The 27,133-nt window shown below is 40.8% G+C and overlaps 1 protein-coding gene across 1 annotated transcript in view; it reads left to right on the forward strand.

The window, feature by feature from the left end:
* The first annotated feature begins 7,117 nt into the window (after positions 1 to 7,117).
* Positions 7,118 to 27,133, forward strand: part of CCDC175 (coiled-coil domain containing 175) — a 75,101-nt gene continuing 55,085 nt past the window's right edge. Inside the window, 7 exon segments of the mRNA XM_006144829.3 lie at positions 7,118 to 7,243; positions 7,246 to 7,309; positions 10,111 to 10,196; positions 12,600 to 12,711; positions 17,412 to 17,547; positions 22,456 to 22,684; positions 23,447 to 23,569. Coding sequence (XP_006144891.1) covers positions 7,139 to 7,243; positions 7,246 to 7,309; positions 10,111 to 10,196; positions 12,600 to 12,711; positions 17,412 to 17,547; positions 22,456 to 22,684; positions 23,447 to 23,569 — 855 coding nt within the window. The 5' untranslated portion in view covers positions 7,118 to 7,138.

Raw genomic sequence — 27,133 nt, forward strand, 5'->3', positions numbered from 1 at the left:
GCCTAAAATCCCAAAAGGAGAATGGAGTTCACAATAGAAGGGATCATGATATGGCCATTCCTCTGGGGGGTGATTTCTTGCTTTCTGTCTCTCTGGTGAGCTCATGTGCCCTATGGCAAAAATCTCTAAAAGAAAGAAAGAAAGAAAGAAAGAAAGAAAGAAAGAAAGAAAGAAAGAAAGAAAGAAAGAAAGAAAGAACGAAGGAAGGAAGGAAGGAAGGAAGGAAGGAAGGAAGGAAGGAAGGAAGGAAGGAAGGAAAAAAAAAGGAAGGAAGAAAGAAAACAAATGTATGCATGAGTCAGCTTTTGAGATGGGCTGGCAATACCAGCAAGGGCATCCAGGGAGAATGACCTCTTCCTACCATATAGAAGGGAGACAAGAGAGTCAGTGAAGGATGTGAAAAAGGAATAGCCAGAGGGAGAAAAGCAGAATGATATGCTATCCTGGGAACCAATTAGGAGGTGAGTTTATGGTTCAGGAGCAGAGTCATAGGGTGCATGTACTTGTCAGAGAGAGACACAGAGACAGGGAAAGTGAGAAATCATCTCTACAATGATGACCACAATAAATGTAGTGGGGAATGGCCACTCCACAATCTCTTCTTCTCCAGTCTCCTCATAGGATTTGGGGCATACATAGACACATGCCTGGCACATTTTTCAAGTCTGGGACTTGAACCACGGAGTCAGCCATGTGGGATTCAGTATCTTCACCATGCCACCTGCTCCCCCACACTTTTAAGAAGTGCTATGGTAATGAGAGGAAGCAGAGAAGTACCAAGGCAGCAGGGTTTAGAAGAGGCAGAGATTTAGTAAGAGAAAACTGGTTGGGAGGTTCAAGGAAGTCATGGAAGACAAGGTGAGTGGAGAGTTGGCTGAAGGTCTGTGAGGGGATGGCAAGAAGTGAGAATGAAAGCTATAATAACCAATTTGTATTTTCACTTTTCCTAAAAAGTTCTAGAAATTTCCAATTGCACTCATATATATGGAGGTCATCCAGTGTGCTGACATTGTGTAAATTAAAAAACAAGAAGACAGATTTTTAAAAATCAAATGAGAGCTCATCTATTCCAGTGATCTTTACTGAATCATCTTCATATGAATCATCTAATCTAACACATTTTTTGAAAATAAGAATTTAAATTAAAATAGAAAAAATAAGGAAAATATGAATACTGCTACTTAAAATTATGAGTGTTGGAAATGTCTATGAAAATGCTGAATATTTTTTAAGATCATCATTGCCACATTTAAAAATTTTACTTTCTTTTTTTAGGCCTTTGCCATAGGGCACATACACTCACTAGAGAGATATAGTGAGGAGAAAAGTGAAAAACTACCCCCTGTAAGGATCACCATGCCACAATTCCTCTTCTCTATTCTTCTCCTGGGATTTTGGGCATGCACGCACACATGCCCGGGATAATTTTCAAATCACCTGGTCTGGGACTCAAATAATGGCCATGTGGCCATGTGGGAGTCCAGTGTCTTAACCATCATGCCACCTGCTGGCCCCTAGATATAGTTTTTTTTTTTTTTTTTTTTTTTTGTGGGGGTTTTTTTTTTTTTTTTTTCTGTAGGGCATGCATGCTCACCAGAAAGACAGAGAGAGAAAGACAGACAGAAAGCAAGAAATCACCCTGGGTGGTGGCCACGCCGCAGTCCCTTCTCTTCCGGAGCAGGCCGGCCCCCGCCCCCGGGGTGTGTTTGAAGCCACTGGGTCCAGGACGCGAATCATGGTCGACTACATGGGAGTCCAGTGACATAGCCATTACGCTAACTGCTGGTTCCCCTTTTTTTAAATTTTTAAAAAATTTTTTATTTTTTATTTTTTTTGGCCTAGATATAATTTTTAAAGTTTATTTATTTCTTCCAAAACAAAGACAAAGAGACAGGTACTCCCAATGAGATCTTCATGCTGCAGTCCATCCTCAGCCCCAGCCAGCCAGGATCACAGGCACACCTGCCCAGCACACAAGTCTGGACTTTTCCATGTGGACTGGTCTCTCAAATTATCCCTGCACCATGGCTGGCCAATTACTGATGCCACTTGAAACAAGAGTGATTGAAGAAAAGAAAATGAGGTGTTCTTACTAAATATAGCATTAGTCATTTCAGGCTCAGTGTAATTTCTGATTACTCTGCACATACTCAGCTGAAAAAATTATAGTGCCTGTAATTGATATTCTATCCTATCATAAAACATTACTTTGGGCAGAAATAAACTGAATTAGCCAGCAGCTGCCAGCAGGGAGCAACTTAATCTGCTCCCCATCAATGTATTCATAGCATAGCCTGCAGCCAAAAGTCCAGCTCCTTAGTGTAGAATTCAAGGCCCTTGACAGTGAAATCATAACTCAAATTTCTGACTGGGCTCTAGCTTTTTCTCGCATGCTCATTGGCCACCCTCTCCGTGGCCTCGCATCCCTCACAATCCAGAGGGCTCCTGCTCCTGCACCTGTCCCAGCCACATCCCTGCCTGATGGCACAGTCACAAGACAGCTGGCAAAGCAGGCAGTGCCTCTGGCCTGGAGAGGACTGTGCCACTGTCTGATGTTGAATCTCTCCTCTCCTCTATATTTCCTGAAATATAAAATCATCGTCATAATCACCTGGAGAGCTGTGGCAGTCATGGGAGCGTGTACACTTTGTAAAACTGCAGGACTCTGCGGGCAGGGGTAGTATGGTATTAATAGTTATGTTACTGCATGCGTCTTACAGGGAATTATACCTGGCTATAAACTGCTTCAAAACTCTCCCTCTTTTTGCAGCTTCAACACTATTTTGTCCAAGATAGGGCCAAGTCTCACCCATGTGTTTATTCAGAGAGCTGGATTAATTAGAAAAAATGAACTTTTAGGCCAAACAAAATAGCTCTTAGTCCTTGGAATAGGGAGGGAGGTTAGGAAAGGAAGATACCATGAGGATAGGCAGCTGCATCTTCAGATTCCTACCTCTCTCCTCCCCCCCATTTTGTTTTGTTTTGTTGTCGTTGTTTTTAGAATTGTGTATTTAATTTAATGAATTTTTTTTAAAAATTTGCTATAGGGCACATGAGCTCACAGCAAGAGAAAGATGAAGTGAGAAAGCAAGTCACCAGGTCCGAGACTCAAATGCAGTTGGCCATGTGGGAGTCCATCAACTCAACCACCATGACACCTGTCGGATCCCCCCCCCACCCCGTTCTTTTTTTCATGCTTCTGTTTTCCCTCTTTTTCTTCTTCATTAAGGAAGTAACAAGAGAAGATCTCGATACCTCAATACTCAGGTCTCTCTTCCTCAAAGGACTTTCTCTGGCGCCACCTAGGGGTCCCTTTAGTACATGTCAGTGCCTAGCACAATGCCCAGCACACAGTAGGCACACAATAGATTGTGAACCAGGGAGTCTGATGCTGACACATGTGCAGCCACAACTTTCTCCAGGACTTTCATAAACATCTTTCCTTCTGTGCCAAGATTAGGCCTTGGAACCTTTCTGGAAGTCACTGCTACCCAGTAGAAATGGCATGAAAATAAAATCATTTTCCCATCTCTGAGATGGTGACTGTTCATTTAACTAAAGTAATTTTCAGTTGAATAACCAAGGCAGGCTAGAGATGGCATAAAGACAGTAACATTTGTATTTCAGAAGAGATATTTTGTGTGTTTTTTTTCTTTTTCATTAGTAAAAGAAAAAGAAAAGGAACTACTTAGCATTGCTCTGTGGTCAGCCTCTGCCTCTGCTTCATGCTCATTCTGCTTAATCTTCATAGTCCAACCATTTTACAGATGCAGATTGGAGACTGAGAGGTTAACTCCAAAAGCAGTTCTAAAACCAAATCAGATATAACAGTTAAAATAAAATGTTAACTTTTTAAAATATAGATCTCTTCTTGAATCGGAATATGTAAGTTTATCTTTAAAAGACTTTTAAAAGACTAAATCCTCTGTATCCAACTCCTTTGAGCTGTTTGTATTGGCATGATGACGTAAATATGCAATTTAAATTTCACTTTCAAGTCATCATAAATAGTGTACTGAAGATTTCCCCTTTTAAAAAAAGAAAGAAAAAGAAATCCACCAGTATTTGTCCCAAATCTGTTTAGCCTCAACAAATTGCTGATGAGGGATAAAAACAAGTAGTCAAGAGACAGTTGCAAAGGAAGCCTGCTAATTGGGTGTTACTACAAACACTGACATGGCCTACCCTGCTTCAAAGATGTCTTGCTTTCCTTGTCTGGCTCACTCCCACCTGGGGCTCGAATCCATCTGTTTGTGTCTCTAACAATCTGGCTCTACATAAGGGACATGATCTTCCTGCCATTTTATCACAACTGTGTGCTAGTCACTGTAACTAAGAGTTATAGACCAAATACAAGTATTTTAGAAGCCATGAGAAGCCCAAAAGGTATAGGATCTTTGTCTAATGTACAAACACTCTGTAGACCTTCAAGGTATAAAGCCGACTTGAAAGCTTAAACTGGAGAGATCTCGGACCAGCAAATGGCTCAATGGTTATGTCACTGGACTCCCACATAATCGACTGCAATTGAAGTCCCAGACTTGGTTGCTTAAAATTCACGCCAGGTGTGTGTGCACGCGTGCCAAAAATCCCAAGAGGAGAATGGAGAAGAAAGGATTGCAGCATAGCCATTCCCCCGGGGGAGGTGAGTTCTCAATTTCTGTCTCTCTGTCTCTCCCTCAAGTCCTCAAGTGCACACACCCTATAGCAAAGAATCTCTCTAAAAGAAACAAAACAAGATAAAACAAAAACAAAAGCAAAACTGGAGAGATCCTAAGTATATAACAGAGGAAGACAAAGATGTCCTTTTTATTTGATGCCAGAAGCTACTTTGATTCCTTTGCAGCCCCTAAAAAAGGCCCACCCAGCCAGCTGGCTGATGCTGGGGTGATAAATATTAGTTTGGAAAATGTGTGCATGGCTGACATTCCATGGAAAATCCTCCAGCTCTTCTCAACTCTTTGTCTCCTGCCATCTACCAGAATGGCGATCAGTCTTTTCCTTCAGCTCAGCAAATTTGCAAGCAATATGAGCTGTGTGACAGTCTAGTACAGGAGCATAGCCAGCACTGATCTGGCCTGGATAGTTCAGGATAATCACCTAAGCAGTGAAGCCAGCTGCTTCCATTGGTGGGTCATTTTACTGTCACCAGCAACACTGGCATGTTGAACATCTTTGACAGACACGGTCTTGCATTGAAGCCCATGTTGTCCCCAGGAAGAGCTTCACTCAGAGCTTCATGGTGCATTTCAACAGACTTGACTTCAGTTGTCACATTGACTGGTGCAAAGGTTGCCACCACACCATGTTGGAGCACACCAGTCTCCACTCGGCCCACAGGGACAGTGTCAATACCACCAATTTTGTACGTATCCTGGGGGGGGAGATGCAAGGGCCTGTCAGTTGGACGAGTTGGTGGCAGGATGCAATCCAGAGCTTCAAGCAGTGTGGTTCCACTGGCATTGCCATCTTTATGGGTGACTTTCCATCCCTTGAACCATGGCATATTAGCACTTGTCTCCAACATGTTGTCACCATTCCAACCAGAAATTGGCACAAATGTTACCATGTTGGGGTTGTAGCCAATTTTCTTAATGTAGGTGCTGACTTCTTTAACAATTTCCTCGTACCTCTTCTGACTATAGGGTGGCTCAGTAGAATCCATTTTGTTAATACCAACAATTAGTTTCACACCCAGTGTGTAAGCCAGAAGGGCATGCTCACAGGTCTGCCCATTCTCAGAGATACCAGCTTCAAATTCACCAACATCAGCAGCAACAATCAGGACAGCACAGTCAGCCTGAGATGTGCCTGTAATCATGTTCTTGATAAAGTCTCTGTGTCCTGGGGCATCGATGACAGTCACATAATACTTGCTGGTCTCAAATTTCCACAGGGAGATATCAATGGTGACAACACGCTCATGTTCAGCTTTCAGTTTATTCAAGACCCAACTGTATTTGAAGGAGCCCTTTCCCATCTCAGCAACCTCCTTCTCAAATTTTTTGATGGCTCATTTGTTAAAGTGCTGGACTCCCACAGGGCAGACCATAATTCAAGTCCTGGATCTGGTGGCTTGCTTTCTCATTTTTCCTTTCTCTCTCATCAAATTAAAAAATAATAATAACAAATAGAATTAAATAAGTAGGTAATTCTTGGAGAAAAAAACCTTAGTGAGCCACTGTAATGGCAGAGAGTTGAGGTGTAACCTGATTGTGGTGTTGAAAGGGGGTGTCTAAGGGAAGTGATTAACCTTAAGGTGGGGTTCCCATGATTGAATCCTGGTGGGTTTACAAGGACAGGGAATGAGACAGACATGGTCAAGCTCCTGCCCCTCACCAGATGTGACCCTGAACTGTGGCCCTCCAAACCCCGGTTAAGTAAACTTCTATTATTTTAACTTACCCAGACGCAGGCATTTTTGTTAATTAGAACAGACTGGAACAGAAACTACCAATTATATTCCAACTGAGCCTGATGGTAGCTGGATTTTGAGATGCAGAGATAAATAAATAATACCCTGTTCCTGTCTTCAAAGAGCTCACAGGTTACTCTATTCCTGTCTTCAAAGAGCTCACAGTTTGATGGAGAAACGGGCAGAGATGAAAATCACTATAATTTGGGGCAAAATGTGCTCACTGACATAACAGATCCAAGCTTGAGAGTTTTAAAGAATACAGGAGACCAGTTTGTAGCACAGTAGAAAGATTCATATGGACTCGACTGTAATTCTCCTATGGCCTTGGGCAGTTCATTTTCTCATACACACCTGAGTGCCCTTTTCTGTAAAAGTGGAGATAATCCAAGAACCTGCCTCACAAAGCCACCATGAAGATTAAGTGAGCTGCTGTCTTCCAAGGTCCTCCTGCGGTACTCGGCACAGAGGCGCGTTCGAAGTGGTCAGAGGATGTGGTGCACGAGGAAGGTAGAAGACCTGAACTACAGAAATGGAAATGCAAAGCAGGAAAGGAGACATCCTTCCAGGACCTTCTAAATTCTTGTAAAGTTAGAGAACCCGAGAGGGAGCCCACCTCGGTGCCGACCACCAGGGGGCGCCGGAGGACCTCAGCGATCTCGTTGCCCCTGGCAACCGGCGGACCTACTCACTGGCCTCAGAAGCGCCTGACCGCAGCCCAAAATGGCCCTGAGCCCAGGGAGCCCAGCAGGGATCGGCGAGAAGGTGGCGCGGGCGGCCGCCGGTTCCACGGGGGCCTCCCTGGAGTTATTCACTTTTCCCGCCACCCTGGGCTTCCCGCCGCCTTGGGCTCCTCGGTGGCGGCCGCGGCGCTGGAGCAGCTCTTGGTTGTGGGTGAGAGCCCCGCGGGCGCGGGGAGAGCTGTCCCCAGAGGTGGCGCTTAGGATGCGCTTATCTGCAGCCTTCTTTCCGGAACCGAGGGCACCCCGGACCAGGGCAGAGCCTTCTTCGGAGGCTGGGGAGAGAGAGATGGCGTCTGGGACCCAATGCACAGCTCTCCTGCTCTAGTGAAGCTGGGTGACTTGATCCAGCTCACGTTAATAGCTAGTGACACATCCCTGATTCCCAGGACACTGCCTCTTACCCGCGACCCGAGTACCCACCCGCGTTTCTCTTCCTTGCTTTTCCTTCGCAAGTTCCTTTCTTCCCACATTTGTCATGGCGACCTGGAGAATTAACACGAAAATAGGAAAGGAAGTGTTTTAGAAGCTCCTGTGTATTAATATGAGGCCATGAAAATTACATTTTAAAAATATTTAGCACATGTGAACAGAAATAAACTTCAGTTAGAAATCCGAACCTGTAATCCAGTCACCTAAATTTAAGATAAGACATAGTCCAAGAAAGGGCATTTCTTGTTCAGCACAAACACCATTTTAGGCCAAACAACAGCTCATTGCTTCACTGTAATCATCTCATTGCTTGAAGATAGTCATATTGATTCTGTTACAATGTGACTGTTAGTTTGAGATAGTTCATCTTTTCCTTCCTGGACAAAGTAATTTAATTTCACAATTCTTACCAGATTGACTTGGGTAAGTATTGTCATGAAGAATGTTAACCACTAATCTTAGTCCGTATTGTGTTGCTAACAGAAATATCTGAGACTGGGTGTATTAAAAAGAATAAGGATCTGTTTTGACTCACAATTCTGGTGCTGGAAAGTCTGAAGGCATAGGTAGCCTCAGGCCAGCCTACAGTACAGCATGACTGACAGACTCGTAGAAGATGGCAGGCAGAGAGCGGGAGAGCTGCCCACAGCTCACACTCTCTTAGAACTATCAGCTCTTGGGATAACTAACCTCTTCTCACACAAGCTAGAACTCTCTGGATCTCCTGAGACATCATTAATCTATTCATAAGACTGTTGTTGCCATAATGCAATCATCATGATCCTGTCACCCGCCACCCACTAGGTCTCACTCACCACCTCTCAACATCAGATTCCAAAATATGAAACTTTGGGGGACAAACCATCTTCCAAATCATAACATCGCCGGAAAGACCTAAGTTATTCTCATGTATCCAAGGCCATTATCAATGATAGGGTCTTAAACTCCTTCATGCTTGATCTCTAGGCCATCTTAGTACTTAACGCACAAATACATTTTTTCCTAATAATTTCTGGACCCTCAGAAAGTTTGGCAAAGGAGAAAACTTCATTAGGCCTTCTTGCTCTGAGTGTGAGAAAACATGTTACTCTTTAGCACATTTGCAAGCCAGATAAAGTTCATGCTCATTCATTCCACAGAGAAAAGTAGAGGAGATGGCAGTCAATGCTTGCAGACTCAGAAACTGCTTTTCCCTCGGTTTGAAAGCTTAGTTCGATATGGGAATCTTAAGTTCCTTGGAACTTAAGGCAGACATTACTTTTTACTCTTCTGAGAGAGAAATATTGCTGTTAAGAATATGAGGCCTAGAGTCACACCACGTGGCTTTGAATCCAGACTCTACCACTGATCAGACTTACGATTTTGCATGTATGATGTGACCTCAAAAGTCTTCTATTTGGTACCTAAGAGTCAGGAATCATTATAAGGTCAGAAGAATCAATTTAGATAATACATGTAAAACACGATCACATCTAACTCAGCTGACGCATGAAGACACAGGCCAGGAATCCAGTTAGACAATGTCCATGGAATGCAGTGGCAACAAAAACTGTTACCTCTCTTTTCTTCTTTTTATACTTTTTATTTCCTTCCTTCTTTCCATTACTACATGTATCTTATCTTCATTACCTTTACTAGCATTTCATGAGCCTCTCCTTTCAAGTAGCTCCTACTCACAGAATGTGAAAGACATCATGCTAAGTATGCCAATGAATCAAAAGGTTTAAAATCTTTGTCTACTGCAGCCAGCAGGTGATGTGCTGGTTAAAGCACTGGACTCCCATGTGGCCAACCGTAGTTTAAGTCCCAAACTCTGCCGCTTGACTCTCACACTGGGTGCACGTGTGCCCAAAATCCCAAGAGGAGAATGGAGGAGAAGGGATTGTGGCATGGCCCTCCCCTTGAGGGGTGATTTCTCGAGTTTTCATTTTCTAGCTCTCTGTCTCTCTGTCTCTCTGTCTCTCTCTCTCTCGTGAGTGCATGTGCCCTAGAGCAAAAATCTCTCTCAAAAAAAACCTCTGTCTACTTTACACCTACCAGTTTTACAAATATTTCATTTCATCTCATACATCACATTTTTATACAGAAATTTTAAAAATGACATTTGTTTTTAGCAGTTAGTTAAATGTGTGTTTTTGGCAAAATATCATATTATAATTATTATATAAATGTATACATATGAAACTATTCTTAGTCAAACCTACCTCATGGGTATATTAGACTTGTCCCTTATATAAATATTAATTTTTGTCTTATGCAATAAAGATGCCTTCTTTCTAATACAAGAGATGGAAAGAAAAATCTTAAGGGCAGTTTGTCATCAAGGAGCATAAAATGTACTTAAATTAGGATACTATGAAATAGGAAACAAGTACAAAAGAGATTCATGTAAAGGACAATAGAAACCCAGAGACAGAAGATGTAACCGCCAGCCAAGTAAACATCTGCTCTAGGTTATAAAGGTTTAAGTAGGATTTAGATGGCTACACTAAAAAAATCTTAACTTTCTCATTTATTTTTCAGAACAATCACTACAAAATGACTATTTTAAATGCAATGAAGAAGCCCGAATCTTTCTTAAGGACATTGCTGTAGCTGTTAAGAAATTGGTATTGTATTATCCATAAGAACTTGTATTTCAATTCTTCTACTTATTTCTTCAAACTTTAATTTAGCACCAACTTTGTTCAAGACACTTAAATGAAGGAAAACATTTAGCTTGGGTTTAAAATCTTTTCTAAGCATTTGCACCAGTGTTGATCAACTGTAGATTGTTGCCCAATTTTCCATGCAGAAAACTGAATTACAAACCTGTGCTGCAGATAAGAACAAAGTCATTTAGGAAAAGGAGAATAAGTAATAGCAGAACTCAGTTAATGGGTGGGCCACATGGGCAAAACCTTAGGACATCACTAGGTAAGCATCGCTTTAAACAGTCTCTAGAATAAATTGTATGCATGGTGCCACTTAGCTCAGTTCTCTATAAGCAATTCCTTGCTTAACTGAGGAAAGATTACTTGACATCTGTTTCACTGAAGAAGACTGTAGCTTTTAGTGAAAAGAAAAACAAACCTTTTTGTTGTTGCTAGAGAGTGCCTATGCTTGTCAGAGAGCAACAGAGAGAAGAAGGTACCTCCCATGGGGAGTGGTCACACAGGAATCCCTTCTCCATCTCTCCCTCCTTTCAGAATTTTGGGCATGCATATTCAGTGTGTTTCTCAAGGTACGGTGACACGAATGAGCTGCATGGTCAGCCATATGGAATCCTGATGCCTGAACCACCAGACCATGGGGCCAGCCGCAGAAACTCTCTTAATTACCCTAACCTAGCCACTATCAAAAATGTGTTGAAGGTATATTTAAAGAATTTCCTTCTGAGATGTCACAGCCATGTTTCCCTCTGATGGTGTTTACAGCATATCCTTGATGTGATCAGAATGGTGAAGTCTCTTCATTTGATTTTAAAATATTGAACAAAAATCTACTGCAAATGAAGTATCTAAAAATGTAGAAACATGGCTGGTAAAAAAGTTTATCTACAAACTGCTGATAAAAACCTCATTACTATATACTGTATCTTTTTATATAATTTTATATAATTATATGCCCTTACATCTATAAACTACATAACCATACTTGGTAATGCTTTACTGGTGTGTGAGCACTTGGAGCGCGTGTGTGCTGAGCTGCACTGAGCTCCTGTGGAAACCATCTCCCCTCTGCTGGGTTCTTTCAGTTGTGTTTTCTCCAAGATTTGCAGGGGTCACAATATTTATTGTGGCTAAATTACCTAGTGTGTATCCATTTAATATTTGACCTATGAAATCTCTTAAATAACAGATAAATCCCTCTACTTTAAAAATTAATAATTTTTCACTTTTGTAAGAGGAATAAAGGTCTACTCTAGAAAATTTAGAAAAAGGTAGATAAGAAAAAGGAAACTAGAGCCAGCAGATGGCATGGTGGTTAAGGCACTGGACTCCCACATGGTCTAGTGTAGTTCATGTCCCAGACTCAACAACTTAAAAATCATACCAGGCGTGTGTGTGTGTGTGTGTGTGTGTGTGTGTGTGTGTGAGAGAGAGAGAGAGAGAGAGAGAGAGAGAGAGAGCGAGCTTAAAATCCTAGGACAAGGGATTGCAGCCTGGCCATCTGGCCTAGGGGGTGGTTTCTCACTTTCCTCTCACTGTCTCTCTCTGTCTTCAGCGAGCACATATGCCTTATGGCAAAAAAAAAAAAAAAAAAAGAGAGAGAGAGAGAGAGAAAAGAAAAAGAAGGAAACCACATGATCCACTAGTCACAATAAGCTCTTTGATGAATATCCTTTCTGCTTTCAGGGTATAGGTGATGCCTGTGTTGAGTTTAATCTTTTTTTTTTTTTTACAAAAAAGTGATCATGCTATATATATGATATATACAATTGTGTAGTCTGCTTTTTAAAATTCATAAAACATAATGGCAATTTCTCAGGTTATAAAATAGCTATAACCATTGTGGCCATTTATTTAAAGATGATTAAACTATGTGTCCACTAACTTAATTTTAGTGGTTTTCCTCTTTTGAAGGAACTTTACCTAAAAGCAGATAAAAAACATCTCCTCACCTAGATTTGTAGGTATGTGTAAGAGAATGATCATTCTCTTTATATGGAAGCATATTTTGTAGACCAATTTTCATTTTTCAATAAGTAAGGTGTTTCTCAATATTACACTTGTTTTGGAGTCTTTTCTTCCAAAATGATTGAAATTGCATATAAGAAACAGATACACATAGAAAAATGATTTTGGAGTAGAAGGAAATCAGGAGAAATTTCAAAGCAATTTAACAATGACATTTTAAAAACAGATTATATAGTAAATGCTTTTCCCTTCTCTCTGTTCCACACAAAAATAACAACAGAAAAATGTTTAATGAAAATTTAATTTTGACTCTGGAAAATATGTATAAAGCACTGTCTAGGAAGTCAATGATTACATTTAATAACTTTTAACAAATATAATTTAAATTTCCAGGAAGAAATGAGAAAAAAGACAATTGATCTTCTGGAAATTGAAAGCATGGAATTCAGCAGACTCTATTTTCTTTTGGAGACTCTTCCCAATATCATGAGCAGGGAATTGGAAGGTATTTGAGAGTTTATCAACTCGGCAGACGTAGTTTATCTTATACAACACAGACCCAAATACTTCAAACAAGATGAGTTTCATAGTTATTGCTTATGTAATTATAGTTTAAAATAATAGAGGGCATAAACACAGTGATAGTAATTTTCCCTTACATATTCAGTAGAAAATTTATAAAAACTTAAATTTACCAGCTGGACTGATAGCACAATGGTTAAGTGCTGTGCACAGGGAGCTGGATCCCACATGGCCAACCGCAGTTGGAATTATGGCTCCAAAAGCTTGAAATCATTCTGGGCACATGTGCATGCATATCCCAAATCGTAATGGTATGGGGAAACAGTGGAAAAAGAATTATGTCATGATCACACCCATTACGAGGATGTTTTCACTCTCTTTCTCTCTGGGGTTGGGGGGGACCAGAAAATTTTGAGTTTATATAATTCAGTTTCTATAAAGACTAAAGATATATTAATCAACTCATTCCCAATTGATATTTTTACAATTAACAGGCAGCTTGGCTGCCCTGAGCTACCACTCTACTTTCGGTCTCTATGAGTTTAGTTACTCTAGTTATCTCATGTGAAGGGACTTAAAAACTTTATGAAAAAATGGGGTTCAAGTATAAGTTTGTTTTACTGAAAGAAAAAATTTAAATCTACATATAGTAAAAATAAGGCATATTTTCCACCAACTTTTTGAAGAGCCCCTCAAATAAGTGATGTCATACAATATTCATCTTTTGTGACTAGCTTATTTCACATGGCATAATGACTCTAAGGTTTGTTCATAGTGTAGCACATGTGAGAAATTATTTTTTCCTTTTTAAGGCTGAATAATTTTTCACTGTATGTATAGGCCATGTTTTGTCTATCCATTCATCTGTTGATACACACTTGAATTGTTTCTTCCTTTTGGCTCTTGTGAATAATGTGACTATAAAGGTGTGTGTCCAAATATCTATTCAAATTCCTACTTTTTTTTCTTTTGGATGTCTGTGCAGAAGTGGAAATGCTGGACTGTATAATAATTAAACATTTAATTTTTTGAAGATCGACCACACTGTTTTCCACGATGGCTGTATCATTTTATATTGACACCAGCAATGCGTAAGAGTTCTAGTTGCTCTGCATCCTTGCCAATTCTTATTTTCTGGTATTTTGTTTGTCTGTTTTTGATAGCCATCCCAGTGGATGGTTTGGTTTTTTTTGGTTTTGCTTCTTTGTTTGTTTTTATGGCTTTTTCCATATGGTGTGTGTACTCACTAGAGAGAGAGACAGAGAGAGGGGAAGTGAGAAATTACCCCCAAGGGAGGGATGGCCACGCCACAATCTCTTCTCCTCCATTTTCTTCTCAAGATTTTGGCCACACACGTACACACACCTCTGTATCCAAGACTTGAACTGTGGTAGGCCATGTGGGAGTCTAGCACCTTAACCACCATACCACCAGCTGGCCCCCTTATTGTGATTTTGGACTTGTATTTCCCTAAAGACAAATGATACTGAACATCTTTTCATGCATTTATTGATCATTGGTATATCTCAGTAGAACTGTCTCTTAAAGGCCTTTGCCCAACTTTTAGTTGGGTTGTCTTGTTGAATTGTACGCATTCTTTTCGTATTCTTAATGTTAACATCTCATTAAATATACAATTTGAAGATATTTTCTTCCATTCCATGGGTTGCCTTTTCACTTTGTCGATATTGACCCTTGATGTACAAAAGTTTTAAATTTCAATATAGTCTAATTTGTTTACCTATATTTTTCCCTTTTTTTGCCTGTGCATTTGGTATCATATCCAAGAAATCATTGCTAAATCTAATATTGTGAAGTATTCCCTATGTTTTCTATTAAGAGTTTCTCAGTTTTAGCTCTGACATGTAGGACTTTGACCTAATTTGAGTTAAATTTATATTTGGTATAAAATCCAATTTCTTTTCCCCAGTTGCCAGAAATGTTGGTTGAGTCTCACAGTTGTGTTCCTCTCCAGAAATTGCCCTCAACAAAAAGAGATGCTTCACCCAGATTATATTTCTAACAAAGTGCCACCTACATTCAGTGATTGGTCACTGAGGGTCTACAGCCTTGCCTCAGTGTAGCATATCTGTGATGTGTCCTCACAGCTTCAGAGCACACCACAGTTTGATACTCCTCCTCTTCTCAGCCCTGCTTCCTTTTCTTACCTTAGAGAAGATATTTATGTGGTCACCACACAATATGTTTTTCACACAAAAATTTTAGAATCTGTTTCCCTGGGGTACTGAGCAAAAAAGAGTGGTCATAATAAGTAAATAATATTTTAAGTAAAAGGTTTTGTTTTCTCTCTTTCTTTCTTTTTTAACTTTATGGTTTTTGCCATAGGGTGTGTATGCTGGATGGAGAGAGAAAGAGAGAGATACAGTGAAAAGGAGAGTGAGACATTACCCCCCCCAGGGAAGATGGCCATGCCCCAATCCCTTGTCCTCCATTCTCCTCTTGGGATTTTGGGCACACATGCACATGTACCCGGTGTGACTTTCAAGGCACCAGGCCCAGGACTCAAACTGCAGTCAGCCATGGGAGTCCAGTGCCTTAACCTACCATACCACCTGCTGGCCCCTTAAGTAGAGGTTTTAATTATCCACTTATTGCCTCTTAGCTCTAAATCTACACTTCATTGTCTGCTCTGTGATGATGGAACTAGATTCCATAGAATTGCTCCTTTCACAGCTGCTACGATGTTAAACATCGACAGTACAAGGCACTTGAGGGATACTGGAGTAGGAAGGGATCCTCTTTCTGGTTTCAGTGTGCTCAGCTTGGCAGACTGTGGCAGGGCATGCTGCTTCTCCACACCAGACTCTCGCAGCATCTGGCAATCCATAGTCTCCAGCAGTTTCCCCCAGAATCCCTGGGTAGCTTCATGGTGGAGAGCTGCCAGTGAGGCACTTCTCCAAGAACAGCTTCTCTGGCACCCCCTTTGGTAGTTTTGCAATGAGTTCTGAAGTATGGTACTTTCCTGTGAACAAGTTCCCGCAACGTTCCAGAGAGTACATTTCCAACAAGTTCTACCAGCCCAGCATGTTATGTAGTTCTTCCCCGTTCGGTAAGCCACAGTCATCTCTGATGAGGGCCTGTTCTTAGATGTGAATGTGCTGCTTCTTAGAGCATGCTGTCTCAGCCTTAGGGGAGCAGCTGCTCCTTCTGTCTGCTTTCCCTGGGATCCTGAGAGTTCTTTTCACTTCTTACTATTCACTCCTCATGATTCTAATCCTCTGATGTAGTTTCTAAGTCTTTCTAGTAAACATACTCTGTTCAATTTACTGAGATGCGTATCTCCTAATTGGACCCTGGAATGATATAGCAGGTTATAAAACAATATGCTTGGTCTTAGTCTAGCTCAATAGGAAAAAAGAAATTTAACAAACTATATATTCAGAGGTAAAAAATAAGACTTAGAAAAAATCTGCAACAAAGGCAGAATAAAGAATGCTTTTGCTTTATTTTCTTTAGTTGTTTTTCTTTATTTTCCAAATTGGGTTTCTTTTATAATTAGGAAAGATATTTTAGAAGAAAAACAATGATATTACCTTATTAGGAATTTGCTATGTGCTGTATATTTAACCAAGTACATGGAATTGGCCTTATGTGGTGAAGCCTTGCTACTCAGTGCGATCTCAGCATAAGCAGCACCTGAGAGCTTGTTAAAAACAGAATCTCAGACCCACTGCAGATACACTGTGTCAGAATCTGCATTTTTAGCAAGATCTCCAGGTGATATATATGAATATGTGAGAAACAACATTTGAAAAGCCCTGCTATAATGAACAATTTAACTATTGATAGTAGCCTAGAAAAAAAAATAGCCTACTTTCTCCTCTAGAACTACCAACTATTTTCTGAGAAATTTGTTGTGTAGAGATGAAAAATCCAGCACCTTTCTAAACAGCAATGTTCAAAAATTCATGCATGTTGACTGTCTGTCCATCACGCTGTCAGATGATCCCTTGACATCTTATGTGCCTTGGACTAATTCATTATTTACTGATGAACAATTTGTTCTGTAATACATTGAATTTCCCAGCAAGCAGAGCCAAGGGCAATGCCTCTTGACTGTTTCATTAGGGAGTACAATCCAAAGAGCACGGTAGAGTAAGAGAACAAAGTCAAGGAGAAGGGAAAGCCAATATAGGATACATTATGATGTCGGCTGCTGCTAACTGCAACTAACTAATTATGAGAACATGTCTCCAAGACAGTGTCACCTCGACTCAGGACCGCACAGCAGTCTGGGAAAGGGAGGAAATACTTACGCACTGCCTCTATCCCATCATTGGTCCAATATTGGCCTTCCCTCCTGCACTTCTGGGTTGCACGTGCATGGATCAGGGTAGGAAAAGGAGCCCCATGGTGGAGGCGACAGAAGTCCTAGGCAGGAGGTGAGAAGTGCATGGAACAAGCAGGATTCAGTGCTGTCAGACTGTACCTGTTCGGAGTTCAGAGCCCAAGGAAAGCTGGTCACCATAGCAGCACCCAAAAAAAGAATAAGAAGAAGTGAGATCGAGAGGCACCAAAGGGGTAAGTAGAAGGTGTTTGATACAATAATATAATTAGAAGAATATTTCCAAAAGAGACATTTTTTTCCATGATTCAAAAAGTCAGTATCTACGATTGTGTTCTTTCTCACATAATTTAATGACATTTTCACTTACTTTTAAGAATGTGTGACCGATGCTCGGAGATTAAATCTTTCTGAGATAAATAAAATACGAATGAAAATTATAAGGCTGGATAATGAAGTAGAGCTTCTGAAGAAGACAATAATTGATCTGAATGAAAAAAATGAAGCTCTGGGGTAGGTATTTTTTACTGGGCACTTAAGGAAGGGGTTCTGGGAGTAGGAAAATAGTCCTGAAAGATTTGCCCTCTGATCTGACTGCACAGGGCTGGGGAGGGGAGCAGAAAATCTTCAACCACTGGGGCCAGGCAGTGTTGCAGCAATAATGCAACTGGACTCACATGGGAAAGGCCCTGGGTTCGAGTGCTGGGACCTCCCTGAACACAGTGGGCAGATGTATGTCTGAGATCCAGGCCATTTGAGACTCAGGGAGGATTGCAACATGAGGATTGCAACCCTGTTGGTGTTGCCTGTCTCTCTCTCTCTCTGTCTTTCTCTCTCTCACACACACACATACACACACACATACATTTACATTTTCTCTCATGGAAGAAATGAATGAATGGATAAAAAAAAAAAAAACTTCAATAGGCATGGTGGTGCCCTCCCTATGGCAAAAAATCAAAAAACAAAACAAAACAAAAACTTCAACCACTGCAGTGAAGGCATCTGTAAAATTCAGAGATAATCCATCTCCCTAGCAACAACTACTCTTTGTTTATAACATCCTCCCTCAAATGCTACCTCCAAAGAAACACACAATGATTTTAGTCTCTATTTTTGTAGAATTCAGTTTACAAGCCCTTATCACCAGGGCAAGAAATCTTGCTGGGATTACATTGTAAATAATCTATCAAACCAGATCTACTGTATTTACTTCAGCTCCTTAAAGATATTTGGTCATTCTTTTTTTTTTTTTTTTTCTTGGAGAGGTTTTTGCTATAGGGCGTGTGCCCTCGCCAGACAGATAGAGACAGAGAGATAGAAAGCAGGAAATCACCCCCAAGGGGGGATGGCCATGCCACAATCCCTTCTCCTCCATTCTCCTCTCGGGATCTTGGGCACACACGCACACGCGCCCAGCGTGAGTTTTAAGCTACCGGGTCCGGGATGTGAACCGCGGTCGACTACGTGGGAGTCCAGCGACATAGCCATTAAGCTAACTGCTGGTCCCAAGATATTCGGTCATTCTTATAATCTTCTGTGAGCTAAGGAGGAGGGTGGTTCTCAGGAGAAGGTTCTGGATTTTATCTGTAACTAGATGAGACAGAATATATCCTGCCTGTGGCTCAGGATCGGAGTCTTGCATTTTCTTTTCCTTCATTACTAACTGTGTTGCCTCAGGCCAGCACTGTATCCCATGGACCTCGTTTTCTCCATCTGTAAAATGGGGGCCACAACTCTTGACTTCTCCATTCTATGAAAGGAAAATATATATATTCTGAAAGAAAAACAACAATAAAATCTTTCCAAAATAATTCTGTGTTGCAAGAAAATTAGTAGGACTAATGCACAAGATCAGAATGTTGGTTTTCCTGAGTGAGAAGTGTCTAAAGAACCCTCATCATTGGAAAGAAAGAGAAGAAAGAAAGAAAGAAAGAAAGAAAGAAAGAAAGAAAGAAAGAAAGAAAGAAAGAAAATAAATCTTGGAAAGCTAAGATAATCAGTGTTGCTTGGTGCCCAGATATCAACATATTAGAATTCAGACAGAGACCTTGAGGCCCAGGGACGAGTTTCCCAAACCAGGCCCCAGGACACCTGTCCTGGGAGATGTTCCAGGAAAAAGAAAGGTAATTTAAACTCGAACATACTGAATCCTCAAGTCCTTTTTGGGGATCCATAATGCAGATTTGTGAATGGTGCTTGCAAGCCACAGTTGCCAAGGACTATATAAATAAGACTATTTCTAAACTAATGACAAAAAAGAGATAATATTTAGTTTGGATATGCATACCAATTAGTCAGAAACATTGCACCCCTAAAGACTAGTGATTCTTAGACTTGAGCATGCATCAGAATCACCTGGAGGGCTTGTTGAAATACAAAATACTGGGACCTGCCCCCAGAATTTCCAGCGTGATAGGGCTAGAGGGTAGCAGGATGCAGACAGGAATGTGTAGTCCTGAGCCAGCTGGTGGTGTTGTGGTTAAAACACTGGATCCCACATTGCTGATCAGGGCCCAGATCCATGCACTTGAGAATCACTCCAGGTATGTGTGCATGCTCAAAATCCTGAAAGGAAGGAGAGGTAGAGGAGAAGGAGTTGTGGCATGACCGTCCCCCATAGAGGGTGCTTTCTCCCTGTCTCCAGTGAGCACACATGCCCTTTGACAAATTAAAAAATAAAATTAGAAGCCAGCCAGGTGGTGTGGTGATTAAGGCAGCTAGGTCACATGGCTGACCATGCTGTTTGAGTCTCAGACCTGTCAGCTTGAAAAACATGCCAGGCATGTGTGCAAAAATCCCAAGAGGAGAATGGAAAAGGATTTGTAACATAGTCATCCACCCTAGGAGGTGGTTTCTCTCTCTCTCTCTCTCTCTCTCTCTCTCACACATGCCCTATAGCAAAACTTAAAAAAATTCTTTACGTTAAATAAAAGGTGTAGAGCCGGAAGGTGGCATGATAGTTAAGGTGCTGGATCCCACATGACCAGCTATGAGTTTCAAGTCCCAGACCTGGCGGCTTGAAAATAATGCCAGGTTCACACATGTGTGTGCCCAAAATCCTGAGAGGAGAGTGGAGGGTAAGGAATTGTAATGCGTCCATACGCCTGGGGGCTGATTTCTCACTTTCCCTCTCTCTCTTTCTCTCTGTCTCCCTCTGGTGAGTGCATGTGCCCTACAGCAAAACAGAACAAAACACACACACACACACAACACACACACACACACACACACACACACACACAAGTGTAGCCCTAACAGTTTCCAGATGGTGCTGATGCTGCCAGTTCTGATCGCACCTGCACTGGAGAAGCACTTACTAGACACATCTTTATGGAAAGGCAGAGCACAAATGGAAAGTGGTGGTTTGGTTTAGTCAGCTGACCAAACTACGGTCACTTCCTACATCTATTTTTCTTTCCTTTTCTTTTTTTTTTCTTTTTTCTTTTTTTTTTTGAGAAGTTTTGCTATAGGGCACGTGCGCTTGCCAGAAAGACAGAGAGAGACAGAGAGACCGAAAGCAATGCCACAGTCCCTTCTCCATTCTCCTCTCGAGATCTTGGGCATGCACACAAACGCACCTGGTGTGAGTTTAAGCCACCAGGTCTGGGATTCGAACCGTGGTCAGCTACATGGGAGTTCAGCGACATAGCCATTACGCTAACTGCTGGTCCCTGCATTTTGTTCTTGAATGCTCTCTTCTCAATCTATACTAGTTAGGTTTTTGGATTAGACTTTTTAATTTTGTTTGCTTTGCTTTCCTGAGTGTCTTTTCATCCTTAGGTTTCCTTTAGAAGCCTTTTTCTGTAGGATGGGACACCTGTTATCTGACTCCTCTCTGAGCCTCTTCCCTAAGTTTCTTTTTATCACATTTCCATTGGGGAGTTTGACCTCTGGAAAATAAATTTCCCAACTGCCTGTTCCATTTTTCTGAGCCTTCAAACATAACCTTCCCCTCACTCTCTTTAATTAAAGTTTCTAACCTGGGGACTAGAAAAGGGAAGAAAGGTCTTTTTACATTGCTGGAGCTTTTCTAAAAGGAAAACAGAGGGCCAGTCAGTGGTGCGGTGGTTGGACATGGAAAACAGTGAGGTTCAAGTCCCAGACCATCAGCTTGCAAAACCCACTGGGCGAGTATGAGTGCGTGCTCACAATCCCAAGAGGAGAATGGAGGAAAAAGGATTGTGGCATGACAATCCCCTTGGGGATTATTTTATACTTTCCTTCTCTCTTTTTCACTCCTGCAAGAGCACATGCCCTCCATTAAATTAAAAACACACAAACAAAACCAAAAAGAAAAAAATGAAAACAGAAATGGCACCCATTATCCCGCCTTCCACTCTTTTATTGTTAACCTGGGGATACATGTTTCTTCCAAACTTTTTTTTAGGAATTATTTATTTTATTGTATTTATTATTATCTTAAATTTACTATAGTGCTCACTAGAGAAAGAGAGAAAGCAAGCTGCCAGGTCTGGGGCTTGAACCAGGGTCAGCCATGTGGCAGTCCAGGGCCTTAACCACCACACCACCTGCTAGCACTTTTCTCCCAATCTTAAAGCATTCCTTAGATGGATGTAGCCAGAAACGGGTGTGAGAGGAAAGATTCCTCTTGAAGTCAGATTTGGCTGTGTGGGAGAAGATAAGGTTCAAATCAGGTTTCAAGCATCCTCTGGATGGTGAAGATGGACTCGGTCTCCTCCTTCCCTACCTTCTTTCCAGAGGAAGTCTAGCTTTCTCTCGGGGTCTTCCTGTAGGCTTCAGTGGGTGGCTAGAGATGTGGTGGGATTGTTATCTTTCTTTGACTTGACTATGTACCTCAGAATGAGAAGACTGAAATGGTGAGGGTACAGACGAAACATTCATCTGACTGGATCCCATTTACCTGTTCAGAATTGCTTTTGAATCACTCTATGCTTTAAACCAAAATACCCCATAGTTACAACTTGGCGCACTCAGGGGGCATGGCCCCGTAACATTTTTGCAGTGGTTAACAATTGTGTGGTTGACACTTTTGTTTGTTTGAGAGAAATTTTTGCTATAGTGTGCTCACTGAAGAGACAGAGACAGAAAGGGAGAAATCACCCTCCAGGGGGAGTCCAAGCCACAATCCTTTCTCCTCTGTTCTCCTCTTGGGATTTTGGGCACACAGGTACATGCGCCCAGCATGTTTTAAGCTGTGGGATCTGGGACTCCCAACTGCGATAGACGATGTGGGAGTCCAGCGACCTATTACACCATCATCTGCTGGTCCTGGTTCACGCTTATTTTATGTTTTCTTCTGTCCACGTCTCACAAGTTTAAAAAAATCACAAACACAGCTATAAATATAAATATCCCCTACAATTTCCCTCTGTATGTGGGCTCATCTCACCAAACAGACTTTAAGTTCCTCTCCTAAGAGCCCTACTTTCCTCTTAGTGAAAAGCAAGAAGAGCTAGCAAAAAAGCACGCACACTTTGTCCTGTTGCTCAACCACACAATGGAAGAAAAAGCCAGCACCACTGTTTACATTAATGAGACTTACACCAAAATTAACTTGGAGAAAGAAGAACTAGAACTGCAAAAAAGACGTATTCAAGAAACAGAGGAGTTAATGGAAAAAGAAAGATCAGACTATTTGCTGAAAAAAGACCTATTGGCTACGAAGGTGAGTGGCATGATACTTAAAAAGAGAGATTTTTGCTAGAGGGTGTGTGTGCTCCCCAGAGAGGCAGAGACAGAGAAAGTGAGAAATCACCCCCCATGGGGCATGGCCATGCTGCAATTCCTTCTTCTACATTCTCCTCTTGGGATTTTGGGCATGCACGCACACCTGCCTGGCATGAGTTTTAAATGTCTGGGTCTAGGACTCAAATCATGGTCAGCCCCATGAGAGTCCAGCACCTTAACCACCACACCACCTGCTGGCCCCCATGATTTATTTTTTTAAATACAGAATTGTGTAGAATCTGAGGCAGGATATGAGAAACCACTTATTTGTCCCCAACGCTGACAAACATTCTTGGTGGTATCTTCTGAGAATATTGAGATGGGATAGAGAAGGAGAAAAAGGACACTTGACCCCTCAAGACATTTGATTGCATAGCAGTGTCTCAACTGGTGGGAAAGAATATGAGTGACAGGAGGTGTCACACTGTGTAGCCCTTTGCTTATGGTAACTATCTAGGGACAAAAGTCCTGCCCAGAAGTTACTGCTTCAATATTTTGTAATGACAGTTTGACCATTGTGGTGCATTGTTTCTTCTGTAATACTGCGAAATAACAAACTCCAATTTTGTGTTATTTAATTTTTTTTCATGTTAAACTTAGATTGAAAATGAACTAGGCTGACAAGCTTAAAAAAAAAGATCTCTTAAACTTTGTTGTGTTAATAGGCTCTTTGATTGGTTTATTATGTTTGTCAATATAGATGGAAGAATATAAAAAGATATGTGAACTTAAGAGGAAGGAAACTTTAACAAAGAAGAAAGAATTGGATAAATTACGAGTTAAAGTATCAAAAATAAAAGAAACTGTTACTACCAGCTCAGTGGTAAGAAAGAAACTATTTTTTTAAGCCTAGACTGGACAGCTAAGTAAAAAAGATTTGATTTTAATTCATCTTCATGCCATTCTGGGAGAATGTTTTCAGCATGTTAACATTTTCTGACAGTTTCTTTGAAGTGTTGTGGTGTGATTCTGGTTTCTTCATCAGGAACATGGTGTAAAGAAGAAAATTGGGAATGCCTTAAGTACAAATTTCATTTGATAGGCCAAAATGCTGTGAAAATGTTCGTCCAAAAATACATATAGAACTAACCAGACATATTGATAGATGTAACATTTTCATTAGGTTATTTTATTTTATATTAAAAAATAAATTACCATGGATTGATTCCTTAATTCTGAATGTGCAGTTATATCAATTGAATAAGGCTTAGGTTCTTCATTAATATCAAGTACACTGACATTAGTGTAGAAAAGAGATCATTTGTTTATTTGAGTAAGGAAATACTTCAGAGCTCTGCCATTGATAAAAAAAGAAAAACACCTTGTTAACATTTTTTGATGGGGCCAGCAGGTGGCATGGTGGTTAAGGGCACTGGACTCCCACATGGCCGACCACAGTTCGAGTCCTGAACCTGGCGGCTTGCTTTCTCTCTCTCTTCCTCTCTCTGTCCCTCTCTGGGCAAATTAAAATAAATAAATTAATTTAATTAAGTTCAATTAAATTAAAATAATTCTTAAAAAACATTTTTTGTTGTTTTTTTTGGAGAGGTTTTTGCTATAGGGCGCATGCGCTTGCCAGACAGAGGGAGACAGAGAGACAGAAAGCAAGAAATTACCTCCCAGGGGGGATGGCCACACCGCAATCTCTTCTCCTCCATTCTCCTCTCGGGATTTTTTCTTTCTTTCTTTCTTTCTTTTTTTTTTTGGAGAGGTTTTTGCTATAGGGCGCATGTGTGCACTCACCAGACAGACAGAGAGAGACAAAGAGACAGAAAGTGAGAAATCACCCACCAGGGAGGATGGCCATGCTGCAATCCCTTCTCCTCTGTTCTCCTCTAGGGATCTTGGGCATGCACACACATGTGCCCGGCATGAGTTGTTTTTTTTTCCTTTGGAGAGGTTTTTGCTATAGGGCACGTGCGCTCGACAGACATAGAGAGACAGAGATAGAAAGCGAGAAATCACCCCCCTGGGGGGGTGGCCACGCCGCAATCCCTTCTCCTCCATTCTCCTCTCGGGATCTTGGGCACGCATGCACACGTGCCCGGTGTGAGTTTTAAGCCGCCGGGTCCGGGACGCAAACTGCGGTCGACTACATGGGAGTCCAGCAACATAGCCATTACACTAACTGCCGGTTCCTATAACTTTAATTTCTTGAAAAAAATATTTTAAATCTGTTCATAGTTTTTTCATAATATGCATATTTCCACCAACTTTGTGAAGACCCCTTGCATTAATATCTCTTCCATGTATATTGAAAATCACATGCAAAACAGTAACAGTACAATATGATACCAAAACAACACTTTCTATCAAGATGCTCAGTTCAGTCTGCTCATTTGACCTATATACTATATCAATTTTGATATCCAGTTACAAACCATTAATGAAGTAAAATTTTCTCTTAAACATGCATACTTAAAAATATGATTATCTGTCATGAAATTTCAAGATACTATGGAAGTATAGGTCAGAGTAGGCTTAGAGGAGAATATAAAGATTAGGCGGAACATATTTTGTCAGCATGCCCAAGCTCGTATCTCTAGTTATGACTTCGTAAATTGTAAATCCAGCATCCTACCAATCTAGCCTGGGAAAAATCAAGTTGATATTTCTAAGCTATAGCCCAAGGATTTCTAAATCCAAATTAGACAGGCTTGAAGGTGGCAGGCATAAACTTATCTGCCAGGTCCAGGACTCAAGGCATGGGGCCTTAATGACCAGGTCATGGAGCTGGGCCCTGATCCCTATTAATCTGAAACTAGTTATGACCCCAGAGGTTCAGTCACAAGAGTGCTCTAGAAAAACGACAGCAAAACTGTTTTGTTCTGAGAAGCTTTCACCAACCTCTTTCCTGGCATAGCTGAAAGCACCTTTATGCTTTCCACGGGAGTATGACCCTGTGTCCAGGTAGATGGCATTCAACAATCTGTCCATCTTTGATTTAATAAATCATCTCTAAGTCAGAGAGATGAGCAGTGAGTATGATCAGGCTTCTTTCTGCTCCACTCTTCCTCATGAACTGAAATGCAAACCCAGTGCTCAAAAAGTTTGACTTCCCTTTTCTTTATCCCAAAACTGCATTGCAAAATTCACTATCTGTTCTACTATGTATTTTCTCCATTGATTTTTCCTTCTTTTTAAACCATGCTTTTTTTTAAACAGTATCCAGTTGTTTCATTTCCTAGATATTGAAACTCTATTCAGTGTGAACATAGCTAACAATTGAGGCAAAAGACCTTATTTACTTTGACTTTTTTTATAAAACATACTCATCCTTGTATGATATGATAATGCCTCAAAGATGGTTATGACATAAATTTATTTATTTTTTATATATTATCATCATAATCTTGTTTATATTACACTGAATTGCATAACTTTACAGTGTATTACATTGCTTTTTCAAAAGGGAATGCCATACATGTCAGTCTGCTCATTTGACATTAAATACAGAGACATTAAAATTCCCACTTCATCATTCAATATCTTTTCATTGTTTTTCCCGTTCATTATTATTATTATTCCAATTATTTTTAACCAGTCAATCACTATTTATCATTTTGCTTGTAAAAAGACTTTACCCATCATGAAATACTTCTCAGAGCAATTCAGTTGAGAATACTATACACGTCGTCATCAACAGGTAATAAGCCATTTATCTGTGTCCCACTAATGTCATGCCTCTCTATTTGTTCTCTTGCTATCTTTCTCTATCCTCTTCTCTTCACTCCCCCTCCAATTCCACACTGTCTTATTCTCCTTAAGTATTTTCACTGCTTTTATGTCCTCCAATAATTTGCTCTCTACCATAGAGTGCGGCTAGTCGGTATACATTGAGTGGGTACATACAATATCTTTCTTTCATAGCCTTGCTTACTTCACTCAGCAATAGGTCCTCCATATCTGACCACTTTCTAACAAATGCCAGGGTCTTGTTATTTGTTATGGCTGAGTAGTATTCTGTAGAGTATATATACCACATTTTTCCAATCCATTCATCGGTTTGTGGACATTTGGGTTGGTTACATGTCTTGGCAATCGTAAATAATGCTGTAATAAACACTGATGTGCAAGCACTTTTCTGACTGAGTGTTCTCCTGTCCTTTGGGTAGATACCCAGAAGTGGGATTGCTGGATCAAATGGCAGTTCTATTTGTAGATCTTTGAGAAACCTCCAGATTGTTCTCCACAGTGGCTGAACAAGTTTACATTTCCACCAACAGTGTAAGAGAGTTCCCTTTTCACCACATCCCTGCCAATATTTATCACTTTTTATATTCTTAATCTTTGCCATTCTGACAGGGGTTAGGTGGTATCTCATTGTGGTTTTTATCTGCATCTCCCTTATGATGAGGGATATTGAGCATTTCTTCATATGCTTTTT

The sequence above is a fragment of the Tupaia chinensis genome, unplaced genomic scaffold, assembly GCF_000334495.1.
Source record: "Tupaia chinensis unplaced genomic scaffold, TupChi_1.0 Scaffold000133_1, whole genome shotgun sequence".
Lineage (NCBI taxonomy): Eukaryota > Metazoa > Chordata > Mammalia > Scandentia > Tupaiidae > Tupaia > Tupaia belangeri.